The 20,640-nt window shown below is 37.1% G+C and overlaps 1 protein-coding gene across 1 annotated transcript; it reads left to right on the top strand.

Moving 5' to 3' along the window:
• The first annotated feature begins 18,980 nt into the window (after positions 1-18,980).
• Positions 18,981-20,031, top strand: LOC126611616 (metalloendoproteinase 4-MMP-like). Its single transcript, XM_050279935.1, has one exon. The coding sequence runs from the start codon at positions 19,045-19,047 to the stop codon at positions 19,918-19,920; it is 876 nt and encodes a 291-aa protein (XP_050135892.1). The 5' UTR covers positions 18,981-19,044; the 3' UTR covers positions 19,921-20,031.
• Positions 20,032-20,640: the final 609 nt, after the last annotated feature.

The following is a 20,640-nucleotide window of genomic DNA, read 5'->3' on the forward strand; positions in this document are numbered from 1 at the left end:
CACTAATGGGGTGATAGCTCATGCTAGGGAATCAAGGTCTCATCAAGATCCGAACTCAAATGAGAAACTAAACCACATGATTGAGAATCATGTATAATGGTGACGTCGTTAGTCTTAAGGTTGCTTCTATGGATAACATATAGATATCCATTGTCTAGGCCTACCACTCAACCATTTTTGAAATGAATTTAGAAAAGGTATCATCACTGATGACCAAGCTGATTGGCTTTAGTGCAAGTGGGAGATTGTTGGAAATGTGCCTTAAAACCAATCATATGATGATACTTTACGGACATTTCACATGTTAAACTAATCTTGTTTAAATGTTATATGCTTAAATGATAAGTCTAAGGAATATGTAATTGGGAGAATGTGATCTAAAGAAGTTAGATTCATGAGACCATTCTCTTTCGTATACATATCCTAAACGTTCCTGATCATAGGATTACCAATTGGGCATTGACGGTCCGTTAAGATCAGTATGTGCTATGTCTTCTCTTAAAGAGAGTGACTGGTCTCGAGTCATTAGTGTGACGGACACCAAGATAAGCATGTAGGTGCTCAATAGAGAATGAGTCCACTGAACACGATCAACAAAGAGTTCTCTTATTCATGTCACATGAGAACTCATGGTTGGGATAATGCAAAGTAGTCCTTTAACCTGAGGCGTCATAGTTGCCTTGTGGTTAGGTCCTTGATCTTTGACTATGTCAAAGTCACTCCATCAGAGGGTGTCCACAACATAATTCGGGTTAAGCCACTTAGCCATAGAGGCAAGTGAATGCACAACAAGGGATTTTTAACCTTTAAACCGTTTGAGGGAGAATACTTTATGATATGATTAAGAATCTCTGGCCAGAGTATGAATGAGATTTAGGAAGTCGTTCCAAATCACATTCAAGGTAATCATATAAGTAAGAGAATCACATTGGATAGTAGACATGAATTAACTATCAAACCAAACAATGTGGTCAAGAGTAATGTATTAGAGAAAGACTTTATTGCATTGTAATCTTAAACTGAATAGGTTCTCCACCTCTTCTAATTAGCTTAGGTAGCCATGACATACTGCTAGGTGTCACTCATGGTTCGTGGAATGATATGAGCATATTTATGCGACTTAATTGGCTTGTTCTTGTGCGTTTACGTTGTGTTTCTTTAGTTATTTTAGTGTTTAAAGCCATTTTCATTTGTTTGTAGGTCTTAATAACAACCTTGGCAAGAAAAGTGCATTTTGGTGCATGTTGAATCAATATTGGGCTCAAATGGATTGCATGCATGAGGATGGACGTTTTGGGCATATGTGTGTGCAAGTGTGTGTGTGTAATTGCAAGGATAAACAATGACAACTCATACACATGCAAAGAAGCCCACATGCAAAGTGAAAGACTCTAAGTACAAAGTATGCAAGAAGATGCATTTTGGAGGCCTTTGGAGCATGTTTCGGGCTTGGAATGGATAGCAAATGCATGAGCCAAAGTGGATGGACGAATTTGAGAACTAAAGAGGCCAAGAATGTGAAGAATTAGTGTCCAAAAGATAAAGAATTCAGCCCAAAAATTTGTCACTCCAAGTTGCACACTCCTTGCCATGCAAAACACATAGAATTCCCTTTGGATTCCCATGCCATGGTTGATCACTCTTGTCCCCTACATAATTTCTGATTTCATGCTTTAATTCATTTAATTATTTCACTCAATTGCTTGATACCTCTTGTTCCCTTCACCCATTAGATTTTAGACAACCTTTACATCCATTACATGCACCAATTGATGCTCCATCATTCACATTTGGAATCCAAGGGCATGTGTCACACATGTTGTTGCATCTTTGACCCATTTGTTGACACATTTCACCTCCCTTTCCATCTCTATGCAATGTACACAATCATTCATGCTCCCTAGCTGCAACACCACTCCATTTTACCCTTCACACTTTGCATCATCACTTCATTTTCACCCTTGGACCATTGCACACCACACACACCAACTTGCCATGCATTTCATCCCTAGCCTAACCTGATTTTCTAAGGTTTTTGGGGCCTATAAATACATGTTTACACCCCTTGGCCAAAGGAAAATCCCCCATATTCATCATTTTATCACAGAAATTCGTCCATACACACCCTAGGAAGCAAAACACCCCAAAAACACCATTCTAGTGCCTAGAAAACATAACAGCCACTCCACCTTCTTCCACCCTTTTTGCCTAGTTCTCCACCACCTTCCAACCATCAAACACTCTTCCACACTCACCCTAAACCCCTCCATATCATTCCCCATCCATTCTACACCATAAATCCACCAAAAAATCTGTCCACAAGCATCATGCCGCAACAAGGAGGAAGGGAGATCCATTAATGCACTTGCTTTCCAAGTTGGAGCATTTTAGGTGTTTTCTTTCCTTTGATTTTAATGTCTAATTTTATGTATCTTTGTATTGCAAGAATGAGGAACTAAACCCCCTTAGTTGGGGGGTGATTCGAAACCATGTACATGCTTGCAATATGATTTGATTACATTCAGTTGTTATTTCATAAGTTGCGGATTCAATTCGTTCATCTACTTGATTGATAACTTATTTGTGTATGTTGATTGAGAGTGCACGCTTAGTTTTCATGCATGAATATGATGCTAGATTATGAGGGAGTTTCACCTAATAGTTACAATCTTATAATCACAAGTAGTGAAGGTCGCTTGAAAACGATCGCGTTGAATGAATTCTTGGCACTAGTTTCATGCTCATCATAGTAACGAATGCCTCGTCAACACTTATAGTTCTCATTGTGCTTCATGATTCTTGATTGTATCTTTATTGTGCTCATCACGTAAGGAACCTTTGAGGAATGCTTTGAATTGTTGTATGCGCTTTTCCATCCAATTCATTAACTTAAGGAGAACTTGAAGGTTAATTTAAGCGTATCTAATTAACTTGGGGTGTTGAGTTTCATAATTTATTGAAAGAACAACTGAAAATCATTTTGTTTGCAAGTGTGTCATGTGTGGAGAAGAACCTCCTAGCTAGCCTTCCATCCATAAGTTTTAAACCAAAGTCGTTTTAAAACCTGTTTTGTTTTACAAAGTTCTTATTTTATTTTAAATTCGTCAAAACCAATCCCCCTTTATTTTGAAGTCTTAGATTAGTTAGAAAGTGTTTTGATTTGTGTTTCTAAGTGTTTTGATTCAAGTTTTCATCCAACTTCGTCCAAGTTCTTGTTAGGTTCTCAAAACTGCCCAGAAAGTGGTTTTTAGGCAGTTTTGAGTCATTAGGTTGCTGTTTTGAGTTTTATGTTTGTTTAAGTATTTTAAAGTATAGTTTTGCATTCTTTGAGTCTAGTTTAGTGTTTTAAATTTTGTTTTTATGTTTTTAAGTCAGTTTTCAAGTGTTTAGCAATCCCTCCTAATCCCCGGCCTAGAACGATCCCTACTTACATACTTTACTACATTTGATAAAAAGAGGGTTTAATTTTGTGTGTTAACTTATTTTTCACATCAAATTTTGGCGCCGTTGCCGGGGATTAGCAAAGTCGCTAATCCCTTGTTATTTCTTTTTGTTTATTTTCGTGTCTTTTGTTTTCAGTTTCTGACTTTGTTTTGTTTTTTTTTATTTTTTTATTTTTATTTTTTATAATTACCCTGTTTTGTTTACTTATGATATTTGATTTAGTTTTATTCCTTTGATATCAGGTACTAAAAGAAGTAAGACATGGCAATTGCTAATCTTCAAGCTCAAATGGCAAATCTTACTTCTCAATTGTCACAGTACATCGAAAGGACCACAATTCAAAGCACCCCTACATTCGATGTGTCCTATACGCAAGGATATCAAGCTAATCAACATCCACAAAGAAGTTGGGAGAGTTATCATGATCATAATCAATCAATGAACAACTTGTTTTCCAACACGTATAATTCAGATTGGAGTGATCATTCAAACACTATGTGGTGGGAACCTCAACCAGTTCAACACGAAGGATATTGGCAACCATATAATGAGTTCTATTCAAGCCCTGCGCAGCCACCACAAACTCATATACAATATACCCAACCAAACTCAGGTTCGTTAATAGATTATGATCAAATTTTTGATGAAATAAATTCTTTGGCGCAGGGCTCACAAAATCAAGCCAATGAGGCTCAACAAGGAGAATATTGGCAGCCATATGAGGAGTTCTATACAACGCCTATGCAGCCACCAAAACCTGCCCCGCAACAATTCCAACCGAATTCAGGTTCGTCAATAGATTGTGCTCAAATTCTTGATGTACTAACTTCTTTGACGCAGGAATCACAAAATCAAGCCCAAGTGATGAGCGAATTGAAGAATCAAATGGGAGAGATCGCGGAATTCATGGGGCAAATGCAAGAACAAAGTGAAGTAACTGACTCAATTGTTGAAATTATTGAAGCTATCAACTTGGAAAGTGGCATAGAGGTTGGAGATGAACCCAAGATGTCCAAACCAAGCCAAAACATGGATGAACAACTGCTGCTCGAAGAAGAGGAGGATAACAAGGCCACGGCAAAGGAAGAACCACCATTGCCGCAGCCTACCCTAGCCCCAACACCCTTGCCGCAGCCCCATATGCCCTCTATGTCGTCCACTACAACCAAGGTAAGCCCAAATTCAATTCGTCCTGACCCCGTTCCACTAAATGTCTTTATTCCTTGCAGGATCATGCAATCCAAGGAAGAAGAGGGTGAGAAAGGCATCTTTGAAACCTTTCCAAAGAATCAAGAGCAAGAAGTGGATGGGGAATGTCTAGAATTCATCAATAAGGATATACATGAGACGACAATTTCCAAAGAAGTTGGATTTTATGACACGGGACAAGTCATAACTCTCAAAACACCAAATCTGGCTAAATTTTCTAGTCCTACAACTTTCGAAGGGGTGTTTATTCTTGAGTTCATGTCGGAGCGCACAGGTAAGCCATCGCCCCGAATTTCAATTTTGTTTTATACTAATATGTTGTTAATGATTCAGGAACCCACATTTAAACCATTCCCGGATCATTTCCAGTATCACCTCCCATTCAAAGATCAACCCCATGCCACGGGGTTTAATTAAGTTTTGGAAGGAAGTTTCGTCCAGCTGGAAGACGTTAAAGCAAGTGCTTTAAGGGAGGCAACCCATTTATTCTGCTTGATTGTCAATTTTATTACTTGTTTAATTATTTTTGGTTATGATTTTCTATTTTGAAACATTAACAAATATGCAAAGGATTTTAACATTAAACTCCGTGGAAATGAACAGCAAACTGGAAAATAAAGAAACATAGCATAATACAAGAGGGAGCCTTCACAAAGGCTGCTTGGGAGAGGTCGTAGTAGTCGGCAGAGTTGCAGTAGTCGGCGGAGTCTCAGCAGTCGGTAGGGCCACGAAAGGAGGAGGTATCGGAGGTTGATCAGTTGGAGCTTCACTACGCGGTGCCGCCCTAAAAGACGAAGGCAGATGCTGTTGGAACAAACCCACAAACCTTCGGTGATCAAGTAAAATCTGACCATCAGTTTCCTGTAGCTGGTCAATTTTCCTCTTCATGTTTGTGGCATAACTGTGTGCAAGCTTGTGCAATTGTTTATTTTCATGCTTGAGTCCTCTAATCTCCTCTTTGAGACTCTGTATTTCAGCCACCAACGATTCAACGTGACGGGTTCGAGCAAATAGGCGTTGGGCCATGTTGGACACAGAACCCGCACACTGCACGCTAAGAGCCAGACACTCCTTAACCGCCAATTCATCAGACCGTCTAGCGAGCAGTCTGTTATCTCTGGGGGTGACAAGGTTCCGAGCCAGCACCGCAGCAGTCATGTCATTTTTCATCACCGAATCCCCAACGGTGAGAGGACCAGTAGGGGGTATGAAGGACGGGCGCCATATGTTGTCTGGAGAAGGCGGGGCTGCACCTTCACCAAGGTTCAAATCAAAACGACGATCAGAAGGGCCAGACATTTTTCAGAGGTTTTGGAGAAAGAAGAGATCAGACAAATTAAGATTTCGGAAGTGCAAGAAGGGAGTGTTTACAGGAGGGAGCTCAAGTGTGTTGTGGAACAAAATTAATGCCTCTATAAAAAGAAGAAATCAAAGAGGCGCTCCTCAAAAATCGAAGAAGCGTCCTCTCGCAAATCGAAGAGTCGAGGCTCCTTTTTCAAAAGCCGGATTCTTTTCTCAAAAGAGGCGTTTCATTTGTCAAAAAATGGGCTTGCTCAGAACCACGAGCCGAACCCCAGATTTCAAAAGATCAATTTGTCCAGACGTGTCGTCACTCGTCACATGCAACTTGCAGCTTTGCAGAAATTACGGGCAGCTTTGTCAGAAAGCGCGTAATTTGTACTATTCATCCATCCACCGGCTGCCGACAATGAGTGAGAGAATAGTTCCGGTTGTGAAGAAAAGCCCTATAAGTATCTACCTTCGCCTTCCACATCAAAGGCACACCCTCTCAGCACTTCTTCATCTCTCTGAAATGGCTTTCCAACAAACCCTCTCGAGTCACTCTGTATTTCTCATCCCCTGGGATACCCCTGCAAACAACCCATCCAGAGCACAAGTATTTCATATCATAAAGGGAAGTGAAGATGATACCTCGAAGCATGTGGAGACAACGTGCTGATTCATCCTCAACTAAGGACAAGGAGAAAGAGAGCAAGAGGTGGGCACTTGGAAAGATTGAAGAAAGAAACAGACCAACACCTCTCCCTCGTGCCTGCCCGTCGTGCAGAAGAAACAAGCAGAGAAGAATGCAGCTTGCACAATCATCCCAGCGGAAGGAGTCTGAGATGAAGAACTAGAGAAGCTACCACATCTGCTTGGAGAACAAATAAGGAACTGCAACATCACCAAAGAGAAAAGCTTCGCCGTACAATTCCAATCCAGTTCAAGATCAAAGCTGTGGAAAGTCAACAAGATCAACTATTTCCAAAACCAGATTTGCGTTCTTAAACTCTACTCTGTCTGGTTTTTACTTTGCCATATTTGTCATGTTTATTTGTCGTTTATTATTTGCTTGTTTTTGGTGTGAGTATATGCTTGAAACATTGAGGACAATGTTTGATTTAAGTGTGGGGGGGTAACCATTGACAGTGTACTCTTGTATTTAGGCACTTTTAGGTTTAAATTTATTCTATTTTCCACATCACTACACTTTATGGTTTCTTCACCTTCCAGGTGTCGACTAGCACAACTTAGTGGACATTTCGAGTCGGGCTGTGTTAGTCTCGCCATAAAACAAGTATAGTTTCCAATGGGTCTTTGTAGGGAAGAGTTGAGGATGTTGATCCAGTGAGTGGTCAGTCTTGCCGGAGCTGGTAAGGCCGGTGGTTCACGAGAAAGAGGACGAAATCGAGATGAGGGTGTAGGAGAGATGAGAGAATTCGTCTATAAACATGAAAAATACTAGGCTAAAAATAATAGGTTAAGCGTAAATCGATATGCTGATATCGTAAATAAGGACCAATGAGATAGAAAACAGAAATCATAATTTATAAGGTTCGGATTCGAATTCCATAGATAATACGGAAGGTATTGTCTATATGGACAACTAACATAACAAATTTAACCCCTAGGCATTGAGAACTCCAACTCATAACTGAGGGGAGTAGGGTAAGGTTTAGTCTTTTGAGCAAACATATGGGAAATAACCGAATGAGTAACACCCGAGTCAATTAAGATTCTAGCAAAATGACCACGAACATTCAACGTACCCATAATCAAGTCGAGGTTCCCCTAAGCATCCTGCCAGGTAATGTTGTTGACATGACCTGGCACTTGCTGTCTTCCTCCACGACCCTTATTAGTCTGATTTTGGTTGCTGCAAAATATATAAGCACACAAATTAAACCTTCTTTTTATCAATTGTCGCAAAGTATGTAAGTAGGGATCGTTTTAGGCCGGGGATTAGGAGGGATTGCTAAATCACTTGAAAACTGACTCAAAACGTAAAAACAAAGTTTAAAACACTAAACTAGACTCAAAGAATGCAAAACTAAACTATAAAACACCAAAACAAAGCAAAAGACTCAAAACAGCAAATAAACACTCAAAACTGCCTTAAAAACACTTTCTGGGCAGTTTTGAACACAAACACAAAATTGGACGAAAAGAGGTTTAAACTTGGCTCAAGACACTTAAAAACACAAACTAAACTGATTTCTAACTAATCTAACACTTCAAAATAAATGGGGATTTGGTTTTGACTAAAATTGAAAACAAAAACAAAACTTGTAAATTGAACAGATTCTAAAACGAATTTGATTAAATTGAATGGATGAAAAGCTAGTTAAGGGGTTCTTCTCCACACATGTCACACGTGCATACAAAACGATTTCCAATTGCTTCTCAATAAACCATGAATTCCCAACACCCCAAGTTAATTAGGTACGCTTAAATTAACTTTCAGATTTCCCTTTAATCATTGAATTGAATGGAAATAGCGCATCACAATCAAATTATTCCTTAAAAGTTACCTACATGAAAGCGCATAATAGATAAACAATCAAAGATCATTAAGTTCTATGGAAATCATAAGCATTGGCAAGGCACTTGTTACGATGAAAGCGCATGAAACTTATGCCAAGAATTTACTTAACACGATTGTGATCAACAACCTTTACTACTTGTGAATATAAGTTCATAACGATTAGGTGAAAATCCTTTATATCCTAGCATTAAACTTATGCATGAAAATTAAGCGTGCACTCTCAACCAACACACACAAATCAGTTTTAATTCATGTAGATAAGCAAATTCAATTCACAACTTATGAAACGCAATTAGAAGTAATCAAATCATATCGCAAGCATAAACATGGTTTTGAATCCCCCCCTAGCCAAGGGGGGTTTAGTTCCTCATACTCGCAAAGCAAAGATACATAAATTTAGACATTAAAATCCAAAGAAAGAAAACACCTAGATGATCCAACTGGACAACAGGTGCATCCACGAAGTCTTCCTTCCTCCTTGTTGCGTCACTTGGTCTAAGAGCAGGGTTTGGGTGGTATTTGTATGGGAGAATGGGTAGGGAATGGTATGGAAGGGTTTAGGATTGATGGGGGGTGCGGCAAGGTGTTTAGGGTCAGAAAATATGAAGTATGGTGAGTGAGGGTTGTGGCAGAAAGGGTAGATGAGTTTCTAGCATGATTTATGAATATAGGAGCTGGTGAATTCGGCCAAAGGGGTTTATGAGTATATATAGGCACTTAAAACCCTTGGTAAATCAGATATGGACTTGAATAACCCAAATCCACAAGGAAAAAGGCCTAGAAATCAGAATTAGAGAGGGAAAAAGTCCACAAGGTGCGGCAGGTATGGATAGGATGAGATAAGGCTTCTAGAAAGCCTTGCAAGGCAAGGAAAACAGATTCCAACAAGGGCTAGGTGCGGCATGGATTTAGGAAATAAGGACTGGGCTTCTAGAAAGCCCAAAACCAAATGGCCATAGGCCCTAACCCACGGCAAGGATGAGGAAATATTCTAAAACCCTTCTTTGTGTCTTCCAATGCTTAGGAACCTTCTAGTGTTGCTGAAACTCAAGGCCATCTAGGTTTAGGAAAGATCAACCCAAAGTAGAAACTTTTAGGCTTAACTTTCCTACTTCAAGTAGGAAACCTTGTTTGAGTAGGAATCTTCTTTCTTCTAAGAATCCATCTTCAACTAGGAATCCTTCGTTGATTAGGAATCCTTTTTCAATTAGGACTCCTTCGTTGATTAGGAATCCTTCTTCAATTAGGACTCCATCGTTGATTAGGAATCCTTCTTGGATTAGGAATCCTCAAATCTTCAAATCTTCAATTTCATCCAAACCGTTTGTTCCAAGCAGGTGTTATTCACTCTAAGCTCACTTTTGCTCCAAAAAGCTCCAAATTGCATCTTTTTATGTAATATGCCATTAAAACCTGAAAACACATGAAACTAGCTTAAAAGACTACTTAAACTAAGAAAACCTAACGAAAATGCATAAGAACTAGCTAACTAAGGCGCATAAATATGCGCCTATCATGCATCCCTGATTACCTCAACCTTGATTTGTTTGATTAGTTGTCCAAGTCAAACCGTCGCTGCTAGAAGCCACATTAAGATTCTGGTATTGTCCTCCAGCATACCACTGTGATTCGTCGCCCTAATACGGTGTATAACCTCCCTGGTACTAGGGATAGCCGCCCTGGTAATAAGGATCATGTGGGTACTAATATGCTCATCTTCGATACTGGGAGATGTCACCCTAATAGTGGAAAACACCACCATAATCTGTCTGCTGGTAGGTACCAGGTCCTTGAATCTGCTGGACAGGAATTGCAGGTGGTAGTGTAGAAGGCTGATTTTGCAGACACTGATTAGCTATGTGCCTTGTCTGACCGCATATGTAACATCCACTACTCATCCTCTTACACTCACAGTAGTGGCGACTATTGCATCTGCGACAAAGCTGAGCACCAGAATTGCTAGAGTTCCTCTGGTTCTGAAAGAGACAACTGCATGTGGACTTGCCGCCCCTTCGCTTGAAACTCTGAGTCTTTCGAGGACCAAAGGATGACTGCCCCCTGTTATTATTCTTCTAGTCATTATTGTTATTCTCATCATCATCATCATCAGGAGAATTCTTGGAATCTTCGACACGAAGCAGAACCACGAAGCAGAACCCTAAAGAATTCTTGGTAGGTAGAGCATGGAGTAAAAGTCACCAAAGAACATAGTCGCTTACGAGTCCCCTTTTTAAACTAATGGCGCATCTCTTTTGGTTTCCTAGCGATTTCGGGACAATAACGGGATAAGTCAGTGAACTTTTGCTCGTACTCTACGACTAACATTTTTCCTTGTTTCAGCTCTGTGAATTCATCTCTCTTTTGATCCTTGTACTTCGAGAATACAATAAAATAGTAGCTTGTACATGTCACGAAGAGACGGCCATTAAAAGTCAACAATCTCACCTCTAGGCACTTTCGTCAATTAACTCATTTAAAGTTAATAAAATTGTAAAGTTAAGGACGGGTTGTCACACAGAGCATGGTCAAAATATTGGTCTCTACCTCCTTCAAGCTTTGGTAGTTTGGAATTGTAATGTGCCATTGTTCATTTTTGAATGCCCCAAACTATCAAGGTGAACTGGATGTAGTGCTTCATCAAGATGAATACTTTGCCAACCTTATCCACATTTTCTTCCAATATTGTCTTCAAACGTTGGTCAAGATATTCTATATCACTCTTTGGTATTTCCATCTCCATGTCATTCTATTTGAATAAGAATAAATATTATATTAAACAAATGAACAATAGTTGTCTAGGCATACTATTTATGAAAACTAAACCAATAGTGATACACTACTTATGAAACTGCAGGAATAATTGAACACTACTTATGAAACTGATGGAATAACTAGACATTTTTATGAAACTAAAGGAATAACTAAACACTATATATGAAACTGCATGAATAATCAAACATTATGTATGAAACTATAGGAAAAACTATACACTATTTATGAAAGTGGACCAAAAATTGGGTACTATTTATGAAAGTGGACCAAGAACAAGGCATTATTTATGAAAGTTAACCAAGAGCTTGCACTATTTATGAAACTAGATGAAGAAAGTTGGGCCCTATTTATTAAAGTAAACTAGGAACTAGTCACTATTTTTTGGTGCTGAGAATAGGTTGACACTAACTATGAAGCTGGAACAAGAAAGATACATTGTTTATGAAATGAACCAATTATTATACTCTATTTATGAAATTACAGAACCACATACTGGTTGAAAAAGTATTTTGGCACTTACAAAGTTGTAGGAAGAAATATAGAGATTTAGTTCCTTTCGTTTTATTTTCAAACATGATGTAGAAAGAAGCATCAATTAATTTCGCCTCCATTGCTCCATCCACAAAGAATGACGTCAAATCACTCCTTAGCACAACAAACTCAGTGGCCATGTTCTCTGTCTTCAGTATCAACCAAAAGTAGTCCTTGTGTAAGAAAAAAAAAATTATACATACATATTTATTAAGTACATAATTTTAAATGTTATATATAAATTTCTTTTGTCAATAATGTAAACTTACAATTCATATTGTTTGTAATACTCCTTGATTTTTTTCATTTGTTTCTTAATCCAGCAACTTGTATACCCCTGTATTTGAAGGGCATTACTATTTTTCTCCCATTTTGTCATCTTTTCAGTTGCCTTCTTTTTAGTTTCTTTCTTTTTAGGCTTATTCTCTGGCTCTTCAATGATAGCCTTCAAATGGGATTCCACGTCATTCTTGGCAGGTAGTTCACCTTTTATGGCTTCAACTTGTGTTGCTGCAAATTTCGTCTTCAAAGGTGATTCACCTTTAGGCTTCTCATTCTCTTTTTCAATGACAGGGTCCAAAGTTTCTTCTCGTGAATGCATGACTGAAGGACTTTTGCTATCACTCGCTGCAAACTTGTGTTTAACCTTGTTTTTTTTTTTGGTGCAGCCATAGTCGACCCTAGATCAAGATTCAGTTTCCTGTCATCCTTGACATGTACATTTAGGACCATTGTTCTCGTCTTACCTTTCCATCAGTGACATATTGTTTTCCTTTATTGTCATCCTTTTGTACATCATCCAATATTGGTGCCTTCATCTAAACTTCCATTTGGGCCACATTTGGAATTGCTTCCGCTGTTGGTGTCTCCATTTGAACTTCCATATCAGTTGCATTTGGAATTGGTTCCACTTTGGTGTCTTCGAATGAACTTGTATTTCAGCTGCATTTTGTACTAGTGATGGTTTTTTCTTATATTGCAAGTCTTCTGGAAGTTCTTGTGCAGAAGCATTCAAATTTAGAATTTGTGAAGGTTCCATTTCAACCACATTTGATTGACCTTCTTCTATCTTCTTTTTCAAAACCCCAATATGATTCAAATAATCATTAATCTTCAGAGTATTTGCACTGTTCAATGACTATATATTTAACATTTCAACATTATGTGCATTGCTCTTCTTCTAATGAATCTATACTTTTCGGAGAAGCTTTGCAATTTCATTATTGAGCATTTTGTTGATTTGATCCAATATCAAGCACTTTCTGTTTGATGTGTCAACTAGACGTGTCATCATCTCCCTAAAGGTTATGTACCTCTTCTCAGCAATGCTCATAGCTTACTTGAACTCGTTGAATAACTCTTCACTCTTAGCTATATCCATGTCGATGATGTGTTTCTTGACAGTGGCATCTAGCTTGATCATTTCCTCACCGAACCGTTGGTCGAATTCTGTTTAGGCTTCATTGATGTTGATTATTCTTTGGTTCATCAGTTTGATGCCTGTTGTTGTTCAAATTCCGATCAAGCTATGTTGTATCTTATTTGTTAGGTTCGTTTTTCTTTTTGGAATGATCCTCCACTGTATCTTTTCAAGCATCATTTTCTTGCTTGTTGTTAATCACATTCTAATCAAGCCCTGTTAGGTTTTCTATGTTATGTTCGTCTTTATTTTTAGAATGATCCTTAGCAATTTCGGCATCATTTTTCATCCCTTTCTTTGCTCTCTTTTTATGCCGTTTTCCATTTGAAGATTGTTCTTGTGGTTGAGTAGAAGGAACTTCAAAACCAATCTAGACACAATAACATTACATATTTGTCAATTTGCATAAAAATGTGCAACATTTTTTCAGAAACTCAACCACACTATTTATGAAACTTAACCAAATTAAGCCGCACTGGTTTTGGAACTAAGAGTAATCTAACCCTTTTTATTTTTTAAATAGCCAACACTGTTTATGACATAGACACACTATTTATGAAAATAACCAACATTATGAAATAGACACACTATTTATGAAATTAACCAACACTGTTTATGAAATAGGCACACTATTTCTGGAACTACAACATAATTACTCAAACTATTTATGAAACATAAACATAATAAGCCACACTATTTTATGGAAATGACCAAAACACACAATTAATGAACAATTTTTTTTTTATAGAATTAGTTAATTGTTTATAGATATTATTGGTTATATGTGAGAGTTTTTTTTGTTTGGAGATTGTTTGGTACCTCTTGTGGTATGTGTTCTCTGTTTGATTTTATCACCTTGAATGTAGTTTGCTTCCTTTTATTTGCCTTCTTTTTTTATCGTTGTGCTTTCGAAGGCTCCACATGAGGCTGATCAGAAGGAATGACATCCTTAATCTGCATACAGTCACATTAGATAGGTGTCATTTTATATGATAATGTCATTCTTTTTGTGTTGGAAAACATCGTTTCAAAGTGAAATATATTGATTATTAGTGATTACCTTGATTTTTTCCACTGGGACATCCTTGATTGCTTTATGGATTATGCTTGTGTCTCATCTTGTGATTGCTGGAATCATGTTTTTCTGTTGTTCTATTATCTCCACTAGTTTTGTGTGAAGACATACCCAGTACTGTATGAATTAAGAAAGTGAAGTTAGTTGTACGAAATTTGTAAGAAACAATTCATGTTATTTTCATACTAGTATTTTGATTACTTACCAAAACAAGGACAGTGAATCCACTTGTTGTCGGCTCTTCTCCTTCCTCCTTTTTTTTTATGTGCTTTGTCAAGCATCTTGAAGTGATAGTCCCTTACTCCTTTTGCCTAGTTTTACTTGTTTATCTGCTCCAAGTTCCCACATATTTTCTAGGAAACTCCATGTAAGTTTCAGATTTAGTAAACTGCAGTCACTGAATGAGGTGGGCACATATGAGTGCAATGATATCTTTTTGCACCCTCAGGTGTTTCGTCTTTGACTGATTTCTCATATTCCTTCTTTTTTTTACCTTCTTTTTTATTAGTTTTACTCTTCTTTGTACGTGGTTTTGTTTGTTCCATCAGCATCAATGAAAATTGTTAGGACACTATTTCTTAAACTATACCAAAGTAACGCATGTTATTTCTGGAACTACGCTTAATAAACTCACACCATTTATGAAATGAACCAAAATAAGCCACAATGTTCCTGGAAGGTACGAAAATAAACTCTACTTGTGGAATTACATCAAACTAACCAAAAACAAAAGTAAACTTACAATATTTATGAAAGGGAGCAAAATCAATCCACACTATTTATAAGGAAAGGGAACAAAACTAAACCAAAACAACCCACGTTGTTTATGGAAGGGAGAAAAATCAATATTAGTCCATGAACTACAACAAAACATCCTACACTTTTTATGGTTATGAATTAACATAACGCACACTATTTCTCGAACTAGAACAAAAAACAATAGTGTTTATGGAATTACAACTTAGTAACCTGTACTATTTTGTGAAATTGATAAAATAATCTCCAATATTTATGATATGTAAAATAATAAACACTGTTTATGAAATATCCCACACTATTTCTGGATCTAGAACAATATAACCCACATTGTTTATGGAAGGAAGCAAACAAACCCAAAACAATCCACATTGTTTATGAAAGGGAGCAAAATCAACATTAGTCCGTGAACTACAACAAAACATCCCCCACTTTTTATGATTATGAATTAACATAATGCACATTATTTCTTGAACTAGAACAAAAAGGCAATAGTGTTTATGGAATTAAAGCATAATAACCCGTACTGTTTTGTGAAAATGATAAAAAATAACCCCCCCAATATTTATGAGATATAACAATTAAACACTGTTTATGGATCTAGAAAAATTAATCCACACTATTTATGAAATATTCCACGGTATTTATATGGAAAATGAGCAAAACCGAACATTATTTCTGGAATTTAAGCATCATAACGCTCACTATTTTGTGAAATTGATAAAAAAATAACCCCCAATATTTATGAGCTGTAACAAAATAAACACTATTTCTTGATCTAGAACAATATAATCAACAGTAATTGTAGATTTGAAGCAAAAATAACACACAATATTGCTTGAACTATCCCAAAGTTATACATGAAATTGAAAAAGTAGGAAACATATGGAATTTCAGTTTCGAAAAAAAATGAGTAGTTATCATAATGCAGTAAAAAGAAAATTAATCGTTTTGTAGTGTTTTCTAAGTAAGAATTGATAGGTTTATGGAATCACGAACATGCAAACATACATATTACTGAATTTCAAAGTCAGAATTTAACAAAGATTCCGGTTTAGTGCCTCTTGTTCGTCGGAAATTTGTTGTTCTTCTACCATTGATGTGCACATTTTTGTTTGAAAATTGGATTTTGAAGTTGAAATTGGATTTTGCGGAATGGATTATTGTTTGTGGGGTTCAAATTTGGTTCTATTTGCTAGTTTGTAGGAGTGGTTGGTATAATTAAGGCGGTGGAGCTGGTGGATTGAAAGTGGTAACCGTTGTTTTGGTAACGGGTCTGCGTTAAAGTTCCATTAGGGGCATTTTTGGAATAGTAATTGTTCTGTGGGTTGGGCTTTTTATTGAGCGCATGTTTTTTGTTTTTTTAAGGATTTGATATATATCCTTATGGTTAAAACTTAAGTTTTTTTTCAAGTAATAGTTTAGGGCGATTTTTGGTTAAATGAAAATTAGCCCAAGCCATTTTTTTGTTAAAGCTCCCTAAAATTATTTTAAGAAAATTAAAATTGATTCCTCTAAATGCATCGTACTGACAAGTTGGTTTACCAATTTATTTTAGTTTGCTAGTGTTTTTCTGGTAGCAATGCTTGAACATTAAAACAATTGAAAATAAAACTAAACAAATTAGCACACATATTAATCCGAAGTCAGTAATGGTCCCCGTTCGATTAGAGACACAAGTTAGGCAGCAAGAATAATGTATGTTTTGCAAATTTGACTCTGATGACCCGTCGTTTTAAAGGAACAACAACGCGCATCAAACATACCAATTTGATGTGATGTAAGGGCACTTTAAGCCAAATTTTATCTTTACAATGTTTTATAAGGATTTAAATTTTAAAGACGTTGTTATCACATTTTGTTATTAATTGTTTAATTTTAATTATATTGGACTGCTAAAGCTCCTTAAGAGGCACTACAAATAGGATGGTTAGGCGTTAATAACGTTTGTTATCTTTCAATTATCAATCTATAAACTTTGAGGAAAAAACAAGGTTCTAAGAGACGCTAGGCGCTAGTCGGACAGTAAGCTAGGGCCTAGTGCCTAGGCGGAGTAAGCAAATTTAAGTAAATTTATTATATTTCCTGTAAATAAGTGTCTGTTTATTCTTAAAATATATATAATTTCATTATAAACTACAAAATAGAATAATATATATATTAGGAAATATTGGAACATAATGAAAACATGGGCAACATGCATACAATGTGTATTCATTTAAGTATTCAACAAGTCTCTTACAATTTATTGAAAAAAAAATGCAAAATGAAAGTTATCTATTTTCTATCTAAGTGAGTCGCAACCTAGGCGGGTGCCTAGGTGGGTCTGGGTAGGCTAGGCAAGGTGCCTAGGCGGTCTAGGCACCCTTTCTTAATTTCCAAACGTCTAAGCATTAATCGAAACGGTGACCAACCGTCTAGCGCCTAGGCGGGGCCTAGACTATGCTAGGCTGGGTTTTTTGGAACAGTGGGAAAAAGCATATCCGTAGAACCACATAAACTCAATAGTACAGCAGTTGGAATTGATAATATTGCAGATAGCTGCTGTACCAATGATTTTTCTGTTAGAAAGTAGGTAGTGTCAAGCTTCCTTGACAAGTAATATATGAACTAACAGTAAAAATTTATTTTAGTAGTAAGGAAGCAACTCTATGTTTTGCAGTTTCCTAACATGGTAGTTGTTCGTGACTTTCAAAGAGTCCAACATTGAGTCCTCTTTAAGTCCAAATCTAAGAAAGCAGCACACTAGCTGCTTGCTTTCTCAAGTTTGACCGATTGAGTCATCCACACGTCTAAAATTATCATAGCATCCTAACGACCATGAGTGCAAATCATCGGGCATTTTAGTTTTTTTCTTACCATACATACCAAACTAGAGATCAACAACCAACATTGGACCTGGAAGCTAATGATTTCCCAAACCACCACCAGATTAACTATTAGTATGGAACATGGTATTAGTAGGAATTCAATAGGTATACTAAATGGAGCTTTGTCCTCTATATCAAATGAAATTAACGTTAGATTAGCAAGGTTATGAAATAAATAGGATTTTTTTTTGGAATCAACAACTACAGGATCTGGGGCTTTTGGAGGGATGGCAGAGATCCCGGGATGGAAGCTAAATCCGTTAGGAGTTAACCAACCAAATTTGGACTTACTCAACTTGGTTAGAACATGTACACTTTTTCTACATTCTGTAATTATAGTTTAGATAAATATAAATGAAATATCGCTTGTATGTATATAAAGATACTTTTAACCAAATGAGATTGCAATAATTAATGAGTAATGTGTCAACAAGTGGATTCCATTTTTGTGAGAAATGTGATGAGTATATATATGACAGATCTTTTAATCAAAATTAACATGAAAAGAAAGCTTAATTAATTAAGAGTACATTTATAGGATATAGATAATCATATACATTCAGTGTTGGTATCAGGTGTTAGCACAACATTATCTGAGCATCATATGCCGGATCATCCTCATCAACGGTTACAGGATCGATTTAGGATAAATCTATTAGTTGGTTTCACACTGTTTTATTATTGTTTTATTTTATTTTATGAACAAACGATATTATTTAGAAAAAAGGGATGGGAGAGTGGAATAAACCTCATAATAGGCTAGCAATAATGTAGTTGAAATTTGCCTATGGCGAGAATCGAACCTAAGACCTATCACTTATAAGTGAAGAGGAATATCACTAAACCGTAGTACTTGGTCACTGTGTTATTATTGCTAGATCCGTTAGTATAGTCCCATGATTAATTGTTACAATTTTATTGACTCATATTTCAAATCATGATCAAAAGCAACTGAAAAGTCGGATCTTCACATAGTAATGAAAAGGACCTACTACCATAAAACAACACACAGATTCCTCCCAACACTCCGTTATAATTTCAGTATGGCTAGAACCAAATTATCCCTAACATTTTATTTGTCCTTCATATTAAAGCTACCTTCCAAACCCTCCAATCCCTTTAACTGCTAGCTTTTCCTGCCATGTCTCTGTTATTCAGTTATTGTCTCTACCTCTCCTTCTTCTTCTTGTTGCTGCTAAACGTAACGCCATCCTTTTCCACTAGAACAGTGCCAACGATAGCCTCCGACACATTGAAGAAAATCGAGGCATTCTTCTATGCTCGGAGCGACAGCTACGCTGCCGCCAGAAAATCAGAGTATATACACCATAGTTTCACGTTGCATGGCATACAACATTACGTGTATTTTCCTGAAAAACCTAGGTGGGTGCGTATGAAGCCCATGACACTCACCTACGCAATCTCTAATGACAACCTGATTAACTACTTGAGCTTATCCGATATACAGCATGTGTTTAAACGTGCTTTCTCCAGATGGGCATCCGTGATTCCGGTGAGTTTCATGGAGACTAATGACTACGGCTTTGCCGACATCAAAATAGGGTTTTATAGCGGTGATCATGGGGATGGAGAGCCTTTTGATGGGGTGCTAGGGATTTTGGCCCACTCGTTTTCGCCTGTGAGCGGAAGGCTCCACCTTGATGCAGCGGAGAGGTGGGCAGTGGACTTTCGGAAGGAGAAGTCCATGGTGGCCGTGGATTTGGAGTCGGTGGCGGTGCATGAGATTGGACATTTACTAGGGTTGGGGCATAGTTTGGTGAAAGAGGCTGTTATGTATCCGAGTTTGAAGCCTCGGGACAGGAAGGTCGATTTGCATCTTGATGACATTGAAGGTGTTCAAGCTTTGTATGGATCAAACCCAAATTATACGGTTAGCGATTTATCGGAGTCGTACATTTCAACAAACGTGGCCGTTGATTTCAAAAGCAATAGACCATCAACATGGGGAAATATCATCTTGGTTTTGATTATGATATTTCTATGCATGTATTACTAAGGGAGACTTCGGATGTGGTCTTTAGTTATGAATATTTTTTATTGAAATCTTGTTGGTTTTTAATTTTTGATCAAGGTCCTTGAAATTAATGTGATAATTTATTTCTATATACATTACTATATTTTTTTAATTAAAAATTAGAAATTTTAGTTGTTTATATAAATGAGATTTTAAATTAAAAAACCATAATTTGTGGGATTAAAAATATTAAAATATAAATATTGACACACCCTAACCCGAGATGTCCACTAGGACTCTGAATCGAGCTGTGTTGGCCGAACAGCTGGAGGGTGACGAAGCCATAAAGTATGATGATGTGGAAAAATGTGAATAACTTTAAACCTAAGAGTGCCTAAATACCATCATGCGCTGGTGAGCAGAAATGAACCCACTTCACACTTGACGTTAGAGCATAAGCAAGTACAGTAGAGTGAATTAAAAATCGTACCCTCGAAATAATCTCCAATACTAAGAATCGCCATGAATCTTCGACGATAAGAAAACTCAACTAATAAAACTTGGAGGGCGAAAACAAGTCAATGGTGAGTGACCCTGGAAATGAAATTTTAATAGAACCCATATAAAACATTATAACTCCTCTCTGTGACACCTACATAGTTTTTAGAAAGATCATAAATATATCACAACACAGCATCGCATTGGCAATATCAATAATCATGTGATTAATAACCAGTACTAGCACGCAAGTCGGAGTCACCT

This window comes from Malus sylvestris, chromosome 2, assembly GCF_916048215.2.
Source record: "Malus sylvestris chromosome 2, drMalSylv7.2, whole genome shotgun sequence".
Taxonomy (NCBI): Eukaryota; Viridiplantae; Streptophyta; class Magnoliopsida; order Rosales; family Rosaceae; genus Malus; species Malus sylvestris.

Excerpts from the sequence above, each read along its gene's own strand:
- LOC126611616 (XM_050279935.1), top strand. The coding sequence starts at position 19,045 with ATGTCTCTGTTATTCAGTTATTGTCTCTACCTCTCCTTCTTCTTCTTG.